Here is an 18,055-nt window from a genome sequence, read left to right on the forward strand (position 1 = left end):
GCAGGGTTATTTTATTGGTATTTGCAACTTAAAATAGGTTAAGTCTTAAAGATGGGTATATCAGTGAAATAATCAATTGACTGACTGGATTTGAATTGGCTATTTAATTAATGAATACAAAACTTTTTCATCTCAGTGTAATTTTATTTCCTTATTTTAAATGTTCTATAAATACCCCCTTTCCCACCTCCAAAGAAATCTCCACATTTATTTATATATTTTTTTAAATTTTAGAATGGCTGTCCTCTGTTTACAAACAGCAGTGGTTTGCCATGCTCAGAGCAGAACAAGACAATGATATTGGGTAGGTATATTAAAGGTTTTCTTTTATTTCTTATTTTAAGTAGAATCTTTCTCTGGTATAGACTCCGATATGTATAAATGTTTAGCGTTTACATCAAAATGAGAAAATTAGACCTAAATCGCATCCAATTCTTCGTGGAACAATCTATTTTGTTCACTTTCATCTGGTCAATTTTTTGTCATCTGCAAAATAAGACTGTAAGAACTTGTTTTCTCTAATATGCCTTTATAGGTGGACATTATTTTCCAAGTTTTTTTATACTGGTCAGTATTTGTCACCACTAGTATTGCATATGTGCTTTGAGGATGTGAAAGAGTGATATAGTAATCAATTTTGAACATGGATTAAGAAAAAATGAAAACTATGCAGAATCTAAATTTATCCTTCCTGTTTATTTTCCCCCTTCCATGTGGCTGGATGGACAAGGGAAGGTGTATAGGCTGAACAAGTTTGTAGAACTATCTTTAATTAGGTAAATAGTGGAGGGATAACTCTCACCCTTCAAATGTGTATAATGAGAAGCATTTTTTTCTGTCAACTGTTGTGACTACAGTCCTTCCTTTGTATTTTGTTCCAATTTTTCTTATTTTCAAAAATAAATCTTTAGATTCTTATTTAGAAAATAGTATGTTGCTTCTTTGCAAGTCACTAGTGGTAGCTGTTTTAGTTGGGAATCGTAAAGAACTTGCATAGCATCGAAGCCAGATATCTTTTTTTCTGAATTGGCTCCCAAGTTGTTTGTTTTGTGATAGTGTCGCCACATATTGGAGTTTTGAACTGTGTCCCTAGCCTTTTCCTGTGCAGTCTCTTTCCTAGCCATATTATAGTGCTGTTTGCAATGCTGGACTTCGTTTCCCTGTCCCCATTGGCATTACAGACCCAGTTTTATGTTGGCTCCCCAGGGATAATACATTTTATTCAGGTGCTTTCAGTTACATGGAGTTGATGGCCCTTCCACCTCAAAAATAAATTGGTTAATCCAGGATGTAATCTGAGTGATCAAAGTGTCCCTGTTCTGGCTAACCATCTAACAAAATGGTAATTACTTTACTTTTCCCTGTAGTTCAGAGTGGGAGAGTTCTTTGATATGGAGTACGTTTATCAGAATAACAGATATAAAATTGCTTGTTTAGCATAACACTGATCATTAGAAGCTAAAAAGTGTTAATGCGCTGTCCCTTATAATGTTATAACTGCCATTGGAACAGTCATTTCAGTATCTGAGCATATTATATGGTAATGTTCACTGAGGTCTAGGGTGTGGAGTTATAGGGCTGGAGGCCAGGAGAACTGTGTTTTATTCCTTTTATTCACTGACTTGCTGTCTGACCTTGAACAGGTCATTTCATTTCTTTATAGATATGATAACTGAGGCAAAACAGGGGGAGAAGGGAGAGGATAATGTTGCTTTGTAGCCTCTTCAGTATTAGAGGGCTTTCTAAAACTGTTCTTATTTATAAAGGAAAGGAGTACTTGTGGCACCTTAGAGACTAACCAATTTATTTGAGCATAAGCTTTCGTGAGCTACAGCTCACTTCATCAGATGCATCTGCTGAAGTGAGCTGTAGCTCACGAAAGCTCATGCTCAAATAAATTGGTTAGTCTCTAAGGTGCCACAAGTCCTCCTTTTCTTTTTGCGAATACAGACTAACACGGCTGTTACTCTGAAACCTTATTTATAAAGGTAACTAACACTCTTAGTTCTGTGGCCTGCCGTTTGTCTCCCTTTTTACTTCGGTTTTCTTGCATCAGTTCTGCCAACCCAGCATCTGTCATTTTAGAAAATATGTGCATGTACTAGCTAGGCTAGGGAATGCTGCTTGTTGTTGTTGTTTTTTTAAACTTGCTTGTCAGATGCCTCTTCATGGCAACAGCATTATCTTAGAAGGGCAAATGAAGTATGCAGTTATGAGGTTTTTTTACTACTCTTTAATCTTACATTAAATAAAGTGTATTACGAGAACTGAACATTTTTCCAGGTAGAAAATGCCAGAGTTGTAGTGTATCTGGCATTTAGTAAAACATTGCACAGTGAGTGTTACAGCTGTGTTATTAGGCTTGAGACATCAAGAAAGAGGAGGAGCAGAGCCAGAGCTTAGTATGAAGTCAAATATTAGACAGTGAAAACGAGGCAGATAAAGCTTATCTCACTTAAGGGTATTTCAGTGCTGCTGTTGCTGTTGAAGAATTTACTTTATTAATATTAATGTCTATCTGATATGTACTGCTAAACAAAGGCTTTTTGATACCTTTCTTGATCACATCCAAAACTAAAGTGAAAAGAGAAGCTGTTAGCTTAACATTTTGAAACAATTAAGCAGTTTAATGTAACAGAAAAAATTGTGTTCAACAAGCCTTTAGTACTACTGTCTATGAATCCAGACGTCTCAGAACAAATGTAGATTTTAGTTTTTTCTGCTTCATTTATTCTGTTGATAGCTTTCTTATATTGTATTTGTTTAATGTTGGGTAGAGCTGGAGAGTGATTTGGCAAATATAATTTCTTCGCTTTATCAGTGAAAATTGTGTAGGTTTGTATAAGGAAATCAGATGTCTCAGGGATTTTTCAGTGATTCTCTAGCTAATTTTATTGAACAGCGTTTTGTCCAGGTTTTAGTAAAACTAGCTAATCTCTTCTTCCTATCCCTTTCTGCTCTGGGATTGTGTAGGAGGGAGATACTGCCCTCGGTGCTATGTTTTAGTACTTCCTCATTTCGGGATTTGGTCTGTGACATTACAAATCCCAGAGAGAACCAGATTTTGATTTGCAACTCGAGAGGCTCCACTGCTTGTCAGCAGAACACATCCACCTGGGACCCAGGACAGAGGCAGCTGGGGTCCTTAATTAACATTTCAAATAAGAAAAGAGATGCCAGGTATTGCTATGTAGGAAGGAAGGTATCTGGAAGTTAGAAGGCAAATGGGTGAGTAAAAGAATAACTTGATGATCAGAAATTTCCCCATATTTCATCCAGGCCAGTTGCCCTGCTCCCAGCTCAACTTTCTCTCTGTCTCTTTCTTTCTTTGATAGGTGCAGCTATAAGACACTATAGTATTTGACATTTCCTGAAGAGTTAACCAAAACCACAAACCCAGTAATTGAACAATATGTGAAAACTGTTTGTCACCTACAGAGCTTCATGAAGTGATGTAGTTTTATTTTCATATCCCATCTGGTGCATGTATTAATGGGGCACATGCTATTTTGAGACTACAGAAATGAAAATGATTTTGTATTAAAAGTGTATTTTACTCTTCATACACATTACTGCCCTTGTGGGATGTTAGAGCAGTGCTGCATAATTCAACATTTTGCTATACTTGAGAGGCCAGAAGTAACAACCCTTCCCACTTCAGTAAAGTAGTTTGCAACTAAAGGGGTGTGAACTTTCTTCACTCTTCTTGAAACGTTTGAGCTGTTATCACATAGTACTGGATCCAGTCATCAAAACATGTCTTACCTACAGTAAACCTGAAGTAGGCTTACTTTTTATGTTAGCATTAATGTAGTTTTGTGTGCTGAAATAGATCTTTGTGCCTACAGTAGTTCAAGGGAAATGACAGAAGCTGCAGATTAGTCTACTTTAATTTTCCACTTTAGTTTTTTATCTGGGTAAATATTCAGAATTAAATTCTGTTATACTTTTTGGTACATAAGAACAGCCATACTGGGTCAGACTAGTGATCCTTCTTGCCTGGTATACTGTCTTCTGACAGTGGCCAATTGCAGGAGTTTCAGAGGGAATGAACAGGGCAGTTACTGAATGATCCATCCCCTGTTGTCCACTCCCAGATTCTGCCAGTCAAAGGCTAGGGACTCCCAGAGCATGGGGTTGCATCCCCAGTGATCTTGCCTAATAGTCAGTGGAGCTATCCTCCAGGAACTTATCTAATTCTTTTTTTGAATCCAGTTATTGTTTTGGCCTTCACAACATCCCCTGGCAATGAGTTCCACAGGTAGTGTGAAGAAGTGCTTCCTTTTGTTTGTTTTAAACCTGCTGCCTATTAATTTCACTGGGTGACCCCTGGTCCTTCAGTTATGTGAAGGAGTAAATAAGGAGTAATGCTGTCTAAGTGGTTAGTTTAAACTGTTGAATGGTTAAGCTTTTTGAATTTTTGTAGCTACTTGGAGGGACTAGTAAAAAGAGCTTAATGTATAACTAGAAACTTAATTTGTTAATGATTTTGAAAACTAACCACTATTCTGCCAGAAAGAATGAAATTCTGTATCCACAGTGCACGTCTTCATTGCCAGTAATTGGTAACATATTTGACCGACTATCACAGGGGTGGGCAAACTTTTTGGCCTGAGGGCCACATCTGGGTGTGGAAATTGTATGGCGGCCCATGACTGCTCACAAAGTTGGGAGTTGAGGAGCGGGTGAGGGCCCTAGCTGGGTGTGCAGGCTCTGGGGTGGGGCCAGAAATGAAGAATTCAGGGTACAGGAGGGTACTCCGGTCAGGGACTGAGGGGTTTGGAGGGCGGGAGGGGGATGAAGACTGGGGCGGGGGGTTGGAACATAGGAGGGGGTCAGGGGTGCAGGCTTCAGGTGGCACTTAGCTCAAGCAGCGGAGATGCGGCCAGGCAGCTCTGCATGCTGCCCTGTCCACTGGCGCCGCCCCTGCAGCTCCCATTGGCTGCGGTTCCCAGCCAATGGGAGCTGCAGGGGCAGCGCTTGGGATGGGGGCAGCGTGCGGAGCCCCCTGGCTGCCCCTGTGTGTAGGAACTGGAGGGGGCACCTGTCGCTGCTTCTGGGAGCTCTGTGGAGTGGGGCAGGTCCCAGACCCCGGTCCCCTGCAGGAGCTCGAGGGCCAATTCTATGGCCAGTTTTGTAGACTTTTATTATGTTTATATCCCACTTAATTGGCCCAATTAACAATCTCTTTATAAAGTATTTAATCTTCTATGACTAGTGTTCTTTATAAAATCTAGAAAAAGGCCACAGATTACTTAGTTGATATTTTCAGTGCTGTAGCTACAAGCGTGTGTTTATAATGGCAAGAAATGCAGTAAGTGGCCTGTTACTATTTTGATTGCTGTTTCAGACTGCTTTTGAATTTTTAAGAGTAATTTAGCATGCTTAGGTGCTCTTGATTACACTGCTTTTCTGCGAAGTCCCATAGTCAGATGGCAACAGTAATTTATACGACCTGTTAGTTTGGAGGGTCCAATTATTATTCTGGTAGATGATCTGTCTGTATGTAGTCCTTCTGAATTGCAGGTAAATACTGTCAGAGTGTGTCTACATTACAAAAATAACAAAATCAGAGAACCCATTTGCATCCCATTTGTCCCACTTGTCCTCCTTACAGTACAGGTAAAAAGTCGTGTGAATAGATCATGTCATTTAGCCCCGTTAGGCAGCAACATGGTTAGACTCCCATCAATGCTATAAATTTCAGCTGAATTGTAACAGGGTTCCTTGATCTGAATGTGCCCTCAGGGCACTTACCTTGTTTTATGAATCTATGTATGTTACTAAAAACATTCAATATTTGAGGCAGAAGCTTTCAATGTCTTATTTTTCATTTGGCTGGAGAAATGCAAGAAACTGTTATTTTTTTAAATTGGGTGGTTTTCAGTCAGGTTTTGTCTCACTGACATGTATTGGCTCAATTCAGAAGCAAAACTGAGCTAGAAGCCAGAGCCAGACAAAAAACTGAACTGGAAGGCTTATATTTAGTAAAAGCATATCCGATAAAAATACAATAAGAATCTGACTTGTTTTCTGATTTAGGAGCTGACTTATGCTAAAATTCCACAGAGCATTTTCTTGCTGCTGCTGTGATCTTTTTCTTACAAGTGAACAATAAATTGTCAAATCATTCTCAAAATGGTGTACTTCATACATTCATAGGCCTCAAGAAATTAATAAAGAAGAACTTGAAGGAAACAGCATGAGGTGTGGTAGGAAGCTTGCAAAGGATGGTGATGTATGTATAAACTATATCTTAATTTGTACAAAACTATCTCGAAAGTGTTACATATTTTCAGAAACTTTGTCTTCAGTGGCTTTTTTCAGAAACTGCACCAAAAAGGAAGATTTTAATGGAAATGATATTTTCACAAATAAACAAAGCTCCTTCTTCTTTAAATGCTTGTCAGCTTTTCTAGTTTCTAGCAAAATACTACTAAAGTCATCACGATAGTACTATAAAACAAAGTCTGAATGTGTAGCGTTTTTAGAGGGGGGGGAAATGAAGTTGTTGTTTGAAACTCCTGAGATGCTTAATTATGACTTTTGCAAAGTAATAGAAATCATTAATTTTTTTAAAATACAATTTTAAATATAGTGTGCATAACATCATCTGTAAAATATTAGTTCTGCTCTGAAAAGTGACACTGTTCTGGAGAAGCAATGCACCTGCAAAGATGTATGTAATTTCTTCCTATACAGAATTGTTTGTTTAATTCTGATTATTTACACCTGAGCAAAGCTTTTGAAGAGATTGAGGCTGTCCAGGTGCGCCTGAGAGGATCGTTTGAAGATAATACAGTTGACTAGGTGTCTGGCCTAATTTGGCTTTAGAAAACTTCATTGGTGACGGGGCGTGACAAGGAAATAACTTTGCTTGCCTCTCAGGTTGCAGATTGACTTTTCAGGGCTGGCAATTGGACAAAGATATATTTACTTCCATAAACTGAGCATATTATGCAAATCACTGACATTAAACGTGGAACCCCACAGTGCCAATTTTGGTCACCTTCTGCAATAGAACTCATTAATGCTCAAGATTACATCACAATTTGGTAGTAAACATCTAAAGATTAGTTCTTAATACAGGAATATCGTGTTTATATCCTTATATAGCAGGCCTTATGGAAGAGCATTAGAAAGGTGAAGGACGTGTTTCCCAACTGCACGCTAAAATCATTTAACCGAAGGATCTGTTGTTTGAAGTAATCACTTCATATATTTAACCCATGGTCCAGAGGGCTCTGGAGTTATGTTGCCTAGAGATCCTCTGGCAATTGGTGCATTATAAAATCTTTTACGGACAGGTGGTTTTAAATTGAAACCTGATTGTGTATAATTCCATGGCTCTATGTAAGGGTTAGGTGGCTGCTAAAGCTTGTGGCCTAACCAAATTCCAATGTAGGCAATTGCGTAACTATCCTATCTAAACACCTCTTCTGTTTCCAGTTGGCAGTGCTCCTATGAGGTGTACAGAAACTGGTCTGTAAGTTTGTTATGTGAGGTAAGATAGGTGTGTCGCACCCCAGAAGTGGCTGCATTTCAGTGGCAGGTGAAGTAATCCCTGATTCTTCAATCACATCTGTCTGAGCGGACACTTGCGCCCATGCAGAGTTCACTGTTTCAGTAGGACTTCATGCAAATATTGGGATATGTGGATCAGATGCAGATTTTGGGCCTTTGTATGTAAGGCTATGAAGTGCTTTGGGATCCTTCAGAGTGAAATGTGCTATATTTTTACTCGTATAGCCCATTGAAATAAAATAGGTCTTACATGTTTTCTCTGTTCTTTAGTACTGCTGGCGATGGACTGGATTCAACTTTGGCTTTGATCTGCTTGTCACGTATACAAATCGCTACATCATTTTCAAAAGAAACACACTGAATCAGCCATGCAGTGGATCAGTCAGTCTGCAACCACGGAGAAACATTGCGTTCAGGTGAAGAATGGCTAACCATTCATTTCACTGAAAAATATGTTTAAAGTCAGTATTTCAACTGATTTCGTACTGGAATTGGTTCATTAACAGATGACAACTTCATTGGCACAAAATATGCTTTATGACAATGTGTGTGCTCCTGTCTCCCTGTGAGAAGCTTCTGCGGAAAAGGACCTAGGGGTGACAGTGGACGAGAAGCTGGATATGAGTCAGCAGTGTGCCCTTGTTGCCAAGAAGGCCAATGGCATTTTGGGATGTATAAGTAGGGGCATAGCGAGCAGATCGAGGGACGTGATCGTTCCCCTCTATTCGACATTGGTGAGGCCTCATCTGGAGTACTGTGTCCAGTTTTGGGCCCCACACTTCAAGAAGGATGTGGATAAATTGGAGAGAGTCCAGCGAAGGGCAACAAAAATGATTAGGGGACTGGAACACATGAGTTATGAGGAGAGGCTGGGGGAGCTGGGATTGTTTAGCCTGCAGAAGAGAAGAATGAGGGGGGATTTGATAGCTGCTTTCAACTACCTGAAAGGGGGTTCCAAAGAGGATGGCTCGAGACTGTTCTCAATGGTAGCAGATGACAGAACGAGGAGTAATGGTCTCAAGTTGCAGTGGGGGAGGTTTAGATTGGATATTAGGAAAAACTTTTTCACTAAGAGGGTGGTGAAACACTGGAATGCGTTACCTAGGGAGGTGGTAGAATCTCCTTCCTTAGAGGTTTTTAAGGTCAGGCTTGACAAAGCCCTGGCTGGGATGATTTAACTGGGAATTGGTCCTGCTTCGAGCAGGGGGTTGGACTAGATGACCTTCTGGGGTCCCTTCCAACCCTGATATTCTATGATTCTATGAAGCTGACTTCTTCCTTTAGCCTCAGAAAAAAAAAGTTACAGGAGGCTAAATCAAGTAATTTAACTTTCATTATACCCCTAGGCTACGTCTAGCCTCTTTTGATAACAATGGAAAACTTATTTGCAGTAGAACCACAGGATATCAGATCCTGACCCTTGAGAAAGATCAGGTATGTTTGTGTGTCTTTTTTTAAAATCTAGTAATAGTCTAAATCATCAAGAATATTGAGAAAATCATCAGTGACCTTTAAAAAATAATTCAATTACATTTTGTAGTTGCAGACATGAAATTTTAAAATGCTTCTGCCACACATAATGGAAGTTAATATTTCTAGTTTAAATGGGAGAACTAAATCAGAATATTTAGTTGGATTTCGTTCGTGGCTGTAATGAAATTCTCAGGGTGCTGCTGAAGATACACACCATTTATCTTAATGTCTTTAAGAATGATAGTTAACCAGAATTCTAACACTTGAGAAATTAACCAGGTTTGATTTAACAAGCTAGTGAGAGGGAACCTTTTCATAGCTAGCCAAAAATAACATTAGACTGTTAACAAAATTTGTAGATACAATTGGCGCAGTTTTTCCAATTTTAGTAGCAAGTAGCTTAATATTAAATATTAAAATCTATGCAGATCTTGTGTTTTATCCAGTCTGCTGAAACCTCTAAATGGTAGGCGATTGCCTGGGGAGACTCTCTGATGGTTTGGCCACCGCCTGCGCTGACTGATCCTTGTCGCTGATTTAAGGGGATTGAGAGAGTGAGATAGGGAGAGGCTTGGCAGGGTAGAGAATGTTTTGGCAAAGTTGAGGTATGATAAAACTATTCATTTTCGGGTGGCTAGTCATGTGTAGTGAAGGAGAGGGAATGAATTATATAACCTTGGATTCATTATTGGTTTTTTTTTTTCTTCATACCCAGTGCTGTGAATTTATAAAATGTTTTAAGTTCTGTGATGTTTTCATCTTCTTTTTGGTGGTAACATACAATTAAATGGAATCTCCAGTCGTTTGCTGTTTCACTCAAATCTGTTCTAGCACTTCTAAATTATGTACCACGCTTTATTTTTGTTCAGCAGTATGAATTATTGTTCTAAACTTCTTTAAAAATGTTCCTTCATATTTGCTTTACAGGAACAAGTAGTAATGAACTTGGACAGCAGACTTCTGATCTTCCCTCTGTATATCTGCTGTAACTTCCTATATACATCACCAGAGAAGAGAACTGAGAGTGACGGGCTGCTAGATAGCCCAGAAAACTGAGAGACCTGTTTAGTGGAACACAATAGCACTTTTATAACTGTATGCCTGCTTTAAGTTAATGCCCTGCTTACACACAGAGCTATGAGAAATAAACAAAGGCCTTATACTGTAGCAGATAAATATATACAGCTACTTTTTTATCCTCAGTATATTCCTATGCATATCTGAAAAAAAGATCTGAAACCACATAGGCTAAAACTAGTTATACCATACATTTTTTCACGTGTATTTTCTGTTCTACATTAGCAGAGAACAGCCATTCCAAGTTTGTATGAAATCTGTTACAGATTTGTTTGTTTCTGTTTTTTTGTTGTTGTTGTTGGGGGGCGGTGGGGCAAAATCTGAGCCTAACTGATAAAAGTGAATCTGTGTGAATGAAATGTTACTAACCTCTTTGTAAAATTCCAGATTACTTGTTAGATTTGGGTAAAAAAAGCCTTTCCATTGCTAACCACTGGGTTGCGCTCTTTTTGTAACAGAACTGTAAATAGCAAGCTCCAAATTCCACTGACTCCAGTGGCCCTTACATCAGGACTACGTTTTTCTTTTATTTTCCTTATAGTTATTTAACTGTTGTACAGTTTTTCTGACCCATTTTAGTTTTTAAGCCTTCCACATGTCATATGTATATTTGTTTTTCTTGGTCTTAGGCCATTTTTTTAAACTTTGTGGAAAATATTTTTTATCTTCTGTTCCTCATTTTTTAGTAACAGTAAGAAAGACAAGTCTGAAATTTTTGGACAAGTTCATTCGGAAATGCATTTTTTGGATGTACCGAGAAGTCTACAAAGGTGTATTGTCCACCCCTTATGAGTCTTTCTGTTGACATAACCACAGTTTTCAGCAAGGGTTCAGTTGACTCCTAACATATTTGTGTATACCAAATATCAGGGTTTTTTTTAACTTTTTGGCTTTCTGTAACATCTTGTTTTAACTTTTCATTGGGAATCTGTATCCCACTTAAGCTCAGGAACTTGTGACCTTTGAGTGCCTTTTGAGTTATACATGCTAACACAAACTTCACATCGGTTAAGCCAGGTCACAGGATCCAGAATAGGAGCTGAGAGCAAGGGATTCATTTCCAAGTTGGTGTTTAACTGATCCAAATCAAGGACAAGATGCACACTGTTAGTTTTGTACGTATTGGTTTGTTTTTTATGTTTGTCTATTGATACCTTGAATTCCTACTTACAGATTTATGGAGGCAAAGCAAGAAACTTTGCCTCCTTAGGAACCCTATTTTTTTAATGTTAATATTGTCAGAAAAGGATTGAACCTTTGTACACGGTAACAAGGATACAAATACAAGTTTAGCAAAATGACAACAACAGTGACAACTTGTGAATAAATTGTTAAAAGTGGATTTAATAGTGCAGTGCTCGTTAATCTTTCTTTTCTGCCAGAAATATATTCTGAGTCACCCTGAAAATGTTGGATATTAGCTATATGACAATGTCAAAAGTATTTTTGGACAATACCAGAGAGGAAATCAGTCAGGACTTTATCCTGCTGGAGCCTGAAGAAAAAAAGTCAAGCTTGGTGCTTAGTTGGGAACCTAATTCCTGTTTAGGCACCTAAATAAGTGGCTAGATTTTTCAAATAGTTGAGAACCCTCAACTCCCATTAATTTCTGTGGGAAGTGGGAATGTTCAGTATCTTGGGGTGGGGGAATCGCATCACTTATTTGTGTCTGACTTTAAAAGACTTCTTTGTTTGAAAATCTAGGCCTGATTGATAGGTGTCCTTTCCAACATTGTGGCACCTTAGAGACTAACACATTTATTTGAGCATAAGCTTTCGTGGGCTACAGCCCACTTCATCAGATGCATAGAATGGAGCATATAGTAAGAAGATATATATACATACAGAGAACATGAAAAGGTGGAAGTTGCCATACCAACTCGAAGAGGCTAATTCATTAAGATCAGCTATTATCAGCAGGAGAAAAAAAAAAGCTCTTGTAGTGATGATCAAGATGGCCCATTTCAGACAGTTGACAAGGTGTGAGGATACTTTACACAAATTGAATCTATTTCCCCATGTTATGACCCAGCCACAAATTGAATCTCTTTCCCCATGTTAAGTATCCTCACATGTATATATCTTCTCACTATATGTTCCATTCTATCTGTTCTTTTTGCAGATACAGACTAACACGGCTGCTACTCTGAAACCTTTCCAACATTGATTTATGGTCCAACTGTTTATGTTGTACTTTGATTTTGTTCTTGAGCCTCTGTGGGCCTTTCAAACCACAGCAGCTACAATAATTTTTACATCCATCATTTTTTCTTACATGCCTTCTTGAGAGAGAGAAATTAGCTGTATTTATTGGAACTGTGTGTTCAAAGAAATTGTGTGTAGTCTGAAAAAGGGAACATGAATTAACCACTTAATGATATCTGGAAAATGTCTAATACCTTGTGGTTACTTCCTGAAACTAATAAATAGCAGGAGGAGGTAAAGAATAAGATGAATCTTCTGAACATTAAATGCTTTTACTTATAATTGCTTTTATAGTAAAAGCATAGTAAAGGTTTAGCTTCTATTAGCAATAATTGAAGAAATTCCTGTAAGAAACTCTTGGGAAGGGAAGGAGAAGACATGAAGTGCCAAAACCTATTATCTCTATTTTAATGTTTGGGAATTAGCGCTCATTTATAAGAGGGCACAGCAACATATACTTTGAATATTACCGCTGCAAGTAGGGAAAAGAAAATAAATTTGAGTCCAAACATAAAAGTGAAAGAAATCACGTTACATACTGCCCTAATTTTTTTTTAAGTATTCTTGTTGTGAAAACTTGACAAAATGAGGGAACTGTAAGAAGAAAAGAGAAAACTAAGAACTGAAGCTTGAATTCCAGTCACAGGTAGTTATTTCGAATAGCCTACATTTTACTGAATGTGATGAAAATTAGTGTAAGGCCAACATTGCAAAACAGAACAAGAAAGTAAGGAGGGATGCTTGTATGCAAGAAGCAACAGCAATCCTTTTCCTGAAGCCTGAGGATTGGTGGTGCTATGCCGCTGGTATAACGTAGTTGTTATGCAGACACCTAATCTTTTTATGAACCTTACTAAATTATGATTGTATAATGCCATGCTGCAGTGATATTACTGAAGATATTCCCTGTATACCCTACATTTCTTACCAGTTTTAAATATATTGTCTTTCAACTCGGAGTTTCTCTTTGTTCTTGCTCAAATTGGGAAAAATTTCCTATTATTAATCTCTTTTCTCTCATTTAACCAAGAATTCAGTGGGATTGTAATAAGAAAAAGCTTCATAAAATACAAAAGTGATCTGCACCATGTATTTAAATTTCAAAGTCAGACCTTTAGCAATAATCCTATAAACGTTGCTTCTATGAATCTGACATTCCATAGACCTAATTACAACTAATTTTGGTATTCAAATGCAGTACCCAAAGTACTTGGCAGCATCTTCCAGTCCTAGCTAAATATTACACTTTTAAGGTGAATTATTCTTTCTGATTAGCTAATGTCTTGGGCTTTGACTTTTTATTAATGTCCACTACCTACAAAGTCTAACATGCAAAGAAAGTGACTCTCACCCAAGGCGTGGATTCATTTTTTGTTTTGTACTAAAATGGAGTGTTATCCTTCAATGCTAGGTAGAAGGCTGTCAGGAGCTGAAGTCTAATGAAAACAGAGAATATCTTCTGTAGGGATGCTGAGGATTAATATTTGTGAAGCACTTTGTAGGTAAATGCTGAGTATTACCAGATAATTACTTGTTTGCAGGAGTGAGCCTAATTCAGTTAAATGTAACCTCCAAGAAATGAAACTTCAAGTCTTTTATGAAAGGCAATAAAATATATTTTAAAAACTCAGTGTTTATTGTGGCGGTAGGTAACTATTCCCCCATTGAAAAAAGGAAAATCTGACACTATTAATCTTAATACATAAATATATTCCTGTAAATGAAAAGCAGATTTTTTTAGTGGTACAGCTAGTTCAACATCTCTAGCTTTACAAGTTACGAAGCAATTAATGTTCTCATTAGTTACAGTAATAAATATCTCTGGTGGAAAATATTCCTGAATATCGAATCAGGAATATTTAACAAAAGGACACAAAACTTGAGAGCATAAGAACCCTTAGGGCGCTTGTGTACATGTTGCATAGCGCCTGTCTATGTGAAACAAAGGGGACTAAGTGTACTGTGAGGTATTACTTTATGTGGGGAAGGGGAGCACAGTCTGGCCCTTAGTTGATGGACAGCCTTTTAGTCTCAATTCCTGACCCTGTCCGTTTAAAGTATTTCTCAAATACTGATGTTCTGAATGGTCAATGCTTAAAGGCATGACAGAGTCAGGCTGGACGGCGGTAAGAGAGTGGCCCTGTTGGGTTCTGGGAAGTGGGCGGAGTAGCCTGAGGGGAGGAGCTACTGCCCCCCCGGACTCATAAATATGGGGGATGACAGAAGAAAACACAAGTGCAGGTGTGAGGGTCAAAGGGTCAAAAGTAGGAAGGCAGGTATGTTAGCCCTAGAGTGATAAAGGTATTTTTTCCTACAAGCTGAGAAGGGGTTACCTCAGATCAATTAGGGACACCTGAGTCCAGTTAAGGGCTGCCCGAGACCTTTTAAAACTCCTTTTGTGTGTGTATGTGGGGGGGGGGGGGAAGAGAAGGAGAGAGACAAGCGGCTGCCAGGCTTCTCCCGGGTGACAGGCTGCTCTTCGCTCCACACGGGAAACAACTGGAACTGAGTGCCTGCTTAGGGGACACCCGGGGCCAACAACAGGACGACGTCCCCTCAGCGAGGGGGCAGGGAAAGGTATCCCCCCCCCCCCGGTTTTGTGTTTGTAGATTTGTTTCTTTTGGTTGGTGGAGGAGCAACCCTCGGGCCTGCCCCAGGCCTACCTTGAAAATATGGATAAGTAAACACAGAGGAGGGGAAGACAAAGCAGTCCGGAGTGGGGCTGATTTACCTCAGGCCACCACCAGAGGGGGAAGTGCTAAGTCTGCAGAGGCAGAGGAGATGCCTTGCCACAGCGGGCACTAAACTCCTCTAGGCACGTTGAAGCGTTACTGAGGGCACCGTGTTTTCGACTGTGGGGGCAGGAATGGTTGTTTGCTGTACACTTGTATAGTGCCTAGCACAACAGCATCTCCACTTCTAGGTGCTATTCTGCAATATAAATGTTAAATCATCATAGGGGGTGAGGTTTTCAGTATTGAGCGAGACAGATTCCATGGATGCCGAATGTAATTGCTTAAGTTACACACTGATTATAGAATCATAGGACTGGAAGGGACCGTGAGAGGTGGTCTAGTCCAGCCCCCCTGCACTCATGGCAGGACTAAGTATGATCTAGACCACACCTGGCAGGCGTTTGTCTAAACTGCTCTTAAAAATCTCCAGTGATAGAGATTCCACAAAAAGAAAAGGAGTACTTGTGGCATCCGATGAAGTGAGCTGTAGCTCACAAAAGCTGATGCTCAAATAGATTTGTTAGTCTCTAAGGTGCCACAAGTCCTCCTTTTCTTTTTGCGGATACAGACTAATGCGGCTGCTACTCTGAAACCAGAGATTCCACAGCCTCCCTAGGCAATTTATTCCAGTGCTTAATCACCCTGACAGGAAATTTTTGCTAATGTCCAACCTAAACTTCCCTTGCTGCAATTTAAGCCCCTTGCTTCTAATGTCCTATCCTCAGAGGTGAAAGAGAACAATTTTTCTTCTTCCTCCTTGTAACAACCTTTTATGTACTTTTATTTGCTCCATTATCTTTCCAGGTACTGAAGTTAAGATGACTGGACTGTCCTTATTTCCCTTTTTATAGATGGACACTATATTTGCCCTTTCCAGTCCTCTGGAATCTCACCCGTCTTCCATGACTTTTCAAAGATAATCGCTAATGGCTCAGATATCTCCTCAGTGAGCTCCCTGAGTATTCTAGGATGCATTTCATCAGGCCCTGGTGACTTGAAAACATCTAACTTGTCTAAGTAATTTTTAATTTTTTCTTTCCCTATGTTAGCCTCTGATCCTATTTCATTTTCACTGGCATTCGTTAAGTTAGATGTCCAATTGCTACTGAACTTTTTGGTGAAAAGTGAAACAAAAAAGTCATTTAGCACTTCTGCCATTTCCACATTTTCTATTACTGTTTCCCCCATCTCATTGAGTAATGGGCCTACCCTGTCCTTGGTCTTCCCCTTGCTTCTACTGTATTTGTAGAATGTTTTCTTGTTACCCTCTATGTCTCTAGCTAATTTACTCTGGTTTTGTGCCTTGGCCTTTCTAATTTTTTCACCACATGCTTGTGGTGTTTGTGTATATTCATCCTTTGTAATTTGACCGAGTTTCCACTTTCTGTGGGACCCTTTTTTTGAGTTGCAGATCACTGAAGATCTTCCAATGATGCGTAGATTTGTTTCACACTAGTCTCTGTGTTCTGCGTGAGAAGCTTGTGTGCCAATTGATTTCACTGTTCTTCCATTATTTCCTTTATCGTGTCAGGCAATTACCAAAACTGCGTGTTGCTTCCTCAGACTGTGGGGTTCTCCCTATCAATGTAGCTATTGAGAGAGTCACTTTCCAAAAGGCTTTTCCATCCAGTTAAGCTCTTACAGTTGCAATTGTAGCATAACAATGTCGTCTGGGAGCTAATGTTATTTCACACGGTAGTCAGCTGGTGTTTTCAGGGAAATGATCATTTGAAGTAGGAGTTTGTAAACAGCAAAGACTAGAGCTGGTCAGAATTTTGGTGAACAACGGATTCTTAAAAACCAGCACAAAAAAACCCTTTAACCAGCTTCCCTGAGCCAGGCTAGTTTGGTCATTCCAAAATAAGCGCGATATGAGCATTTTTTTTACTAAACTTCACTGAAAAATGTGATCCCTACCTCCCACTCAGATGGCTCTTGGAGGAGAGCCAAGAAGATGACCACCTTTGTAAAATTAGTTGTAGGCTGCGCCTTCTGCTGCACCAGTCATTCCGCACAGCATCACAGTGATTCTCGCAACAAGTGTATTGATGTACGATGTGAAATAATACTTTACAGGTAACGGTTAAAGCTGATTATTCTGAAATTTGCTTGTTGACGTATATTGAGAGCGCAACTTTCAGTGATATTTATAAAGTACTGATAGGTCTTGCATAAGAACCACTTGATGCAAGTATTAAAGCTTGACCCTTCTGTGTCTAGTATTGAACTGGAAGGTTCATGGTTACCATAATTAGCGGTGAAAGGTTTGCTGTGTTAATAATACAAACATTAATTGGATGGTAGTGAGCGGTATACCAACAAGTTGAGCTCCTGGTTTATAATTACCTGTATGGGAAGAAGACTTGTGATCAGACTTGTGATTTAATTTAGCAGAAAAGGCATAATGAGATCCAGTAGCTGGAAGCATAGCTAGACAAATTCAGACTAAAGAGGAGATGCTAATTATGAGCAGTGAGGGTAATTAATAGTTGGAACAACTTATCTAGGGATGTGGTAGATTCTCAGCCACTTGGAGTCTTTAAATCAAGACTGGATGTCTTTTTTTGTCGCTGAACCAGAAGTTAATGCAGGAACAACTTGGTTAAATTCTATGGCCCATGCTTTGCAGGAGGTCAGACTAGATGTTCATAATGGTCCCTTCTGGCTTTAAAATCTGTGCCAAATTGATCCAACGCGTGTTAAATTGACAGGCTCACACTGCTTTTGGATCAGATTTGGCAATTAGTTTCCTATTTAAAGATTTTTATTTCAGTAAATAAAAAGCTTTGCATATAAGAATGTAAGCATTGCAGTAATATGTGGTGTACTTTGAAAAGACTGTCAGCTTAATGGAAACTAGAATCAGACCTACCGATGTGGAGTTTTTTTCTAGGAAATCTCGCTGATTCAAAGAAAACAGAAGATTTTCGTGACCTCCTCTACTTCTGAGGAAAGGTTTGCCTCAGCCTTCTTAAAAGGAATTCACCCAGGGATGATCATTATCAATAAAGGTTCCAGTATACTGATAAATAATGACTGAC

At 39.1% G+C, this 18,055-nt stretch overlaps 1 protein-coding gene across 2 annotated transcripts in view; it reads left to right on the forward strand.

Moving 5' to 3' along the window:
- Positions 1–13,238, forward strand: part of GMCL1 (germ cell-less 1, spermatogenesis associated) — a 33,242-nt gene extending 20,004 nt beyond the window's left edge. For both annotated transcript variants that reach the window (XM_084614923.1, XM_084614924.1), the window contains exons 10-14: positions 235–304; positions 6,163–6,238; positions 7,795–7,940; positions 8,871–8,958; positions 9,925–13,238. In XM_084614923.1, the coding sequence (XP_084471049.1) occupies positions 235–304; positions 6,163–6,238; positions 7,795–7,940; positions 8,871–8,958; positions 9,925–10,053 (509 nt within the window). In that variant the 3' untranslated portion in view covers positions 10,054–13,238. The remainder of the gene's footprint in view (positions 1–234; positions 305–6,162; positions 6,239–7,794; positions 7,941–8,870; positions 8,959–9,924) is intronic.
- The last annotated feature ends 4,817 nt before the right edge of the window (positions 13,239–18,055 follow it).

Source organism: Lepidochelys olivacea (assembly GCF_965140295.1).
Source record: "Lepidochelys olivacea isolate rLepOli2 genome assembly, chromosome: 26".
NCBI classification, from domain to species: domain Eukaryota; kingdom Metazoa; phylum Chordata; order Testudines; family Cheloniidae; genus Lepidochelys; species Lepidochelys olivacea.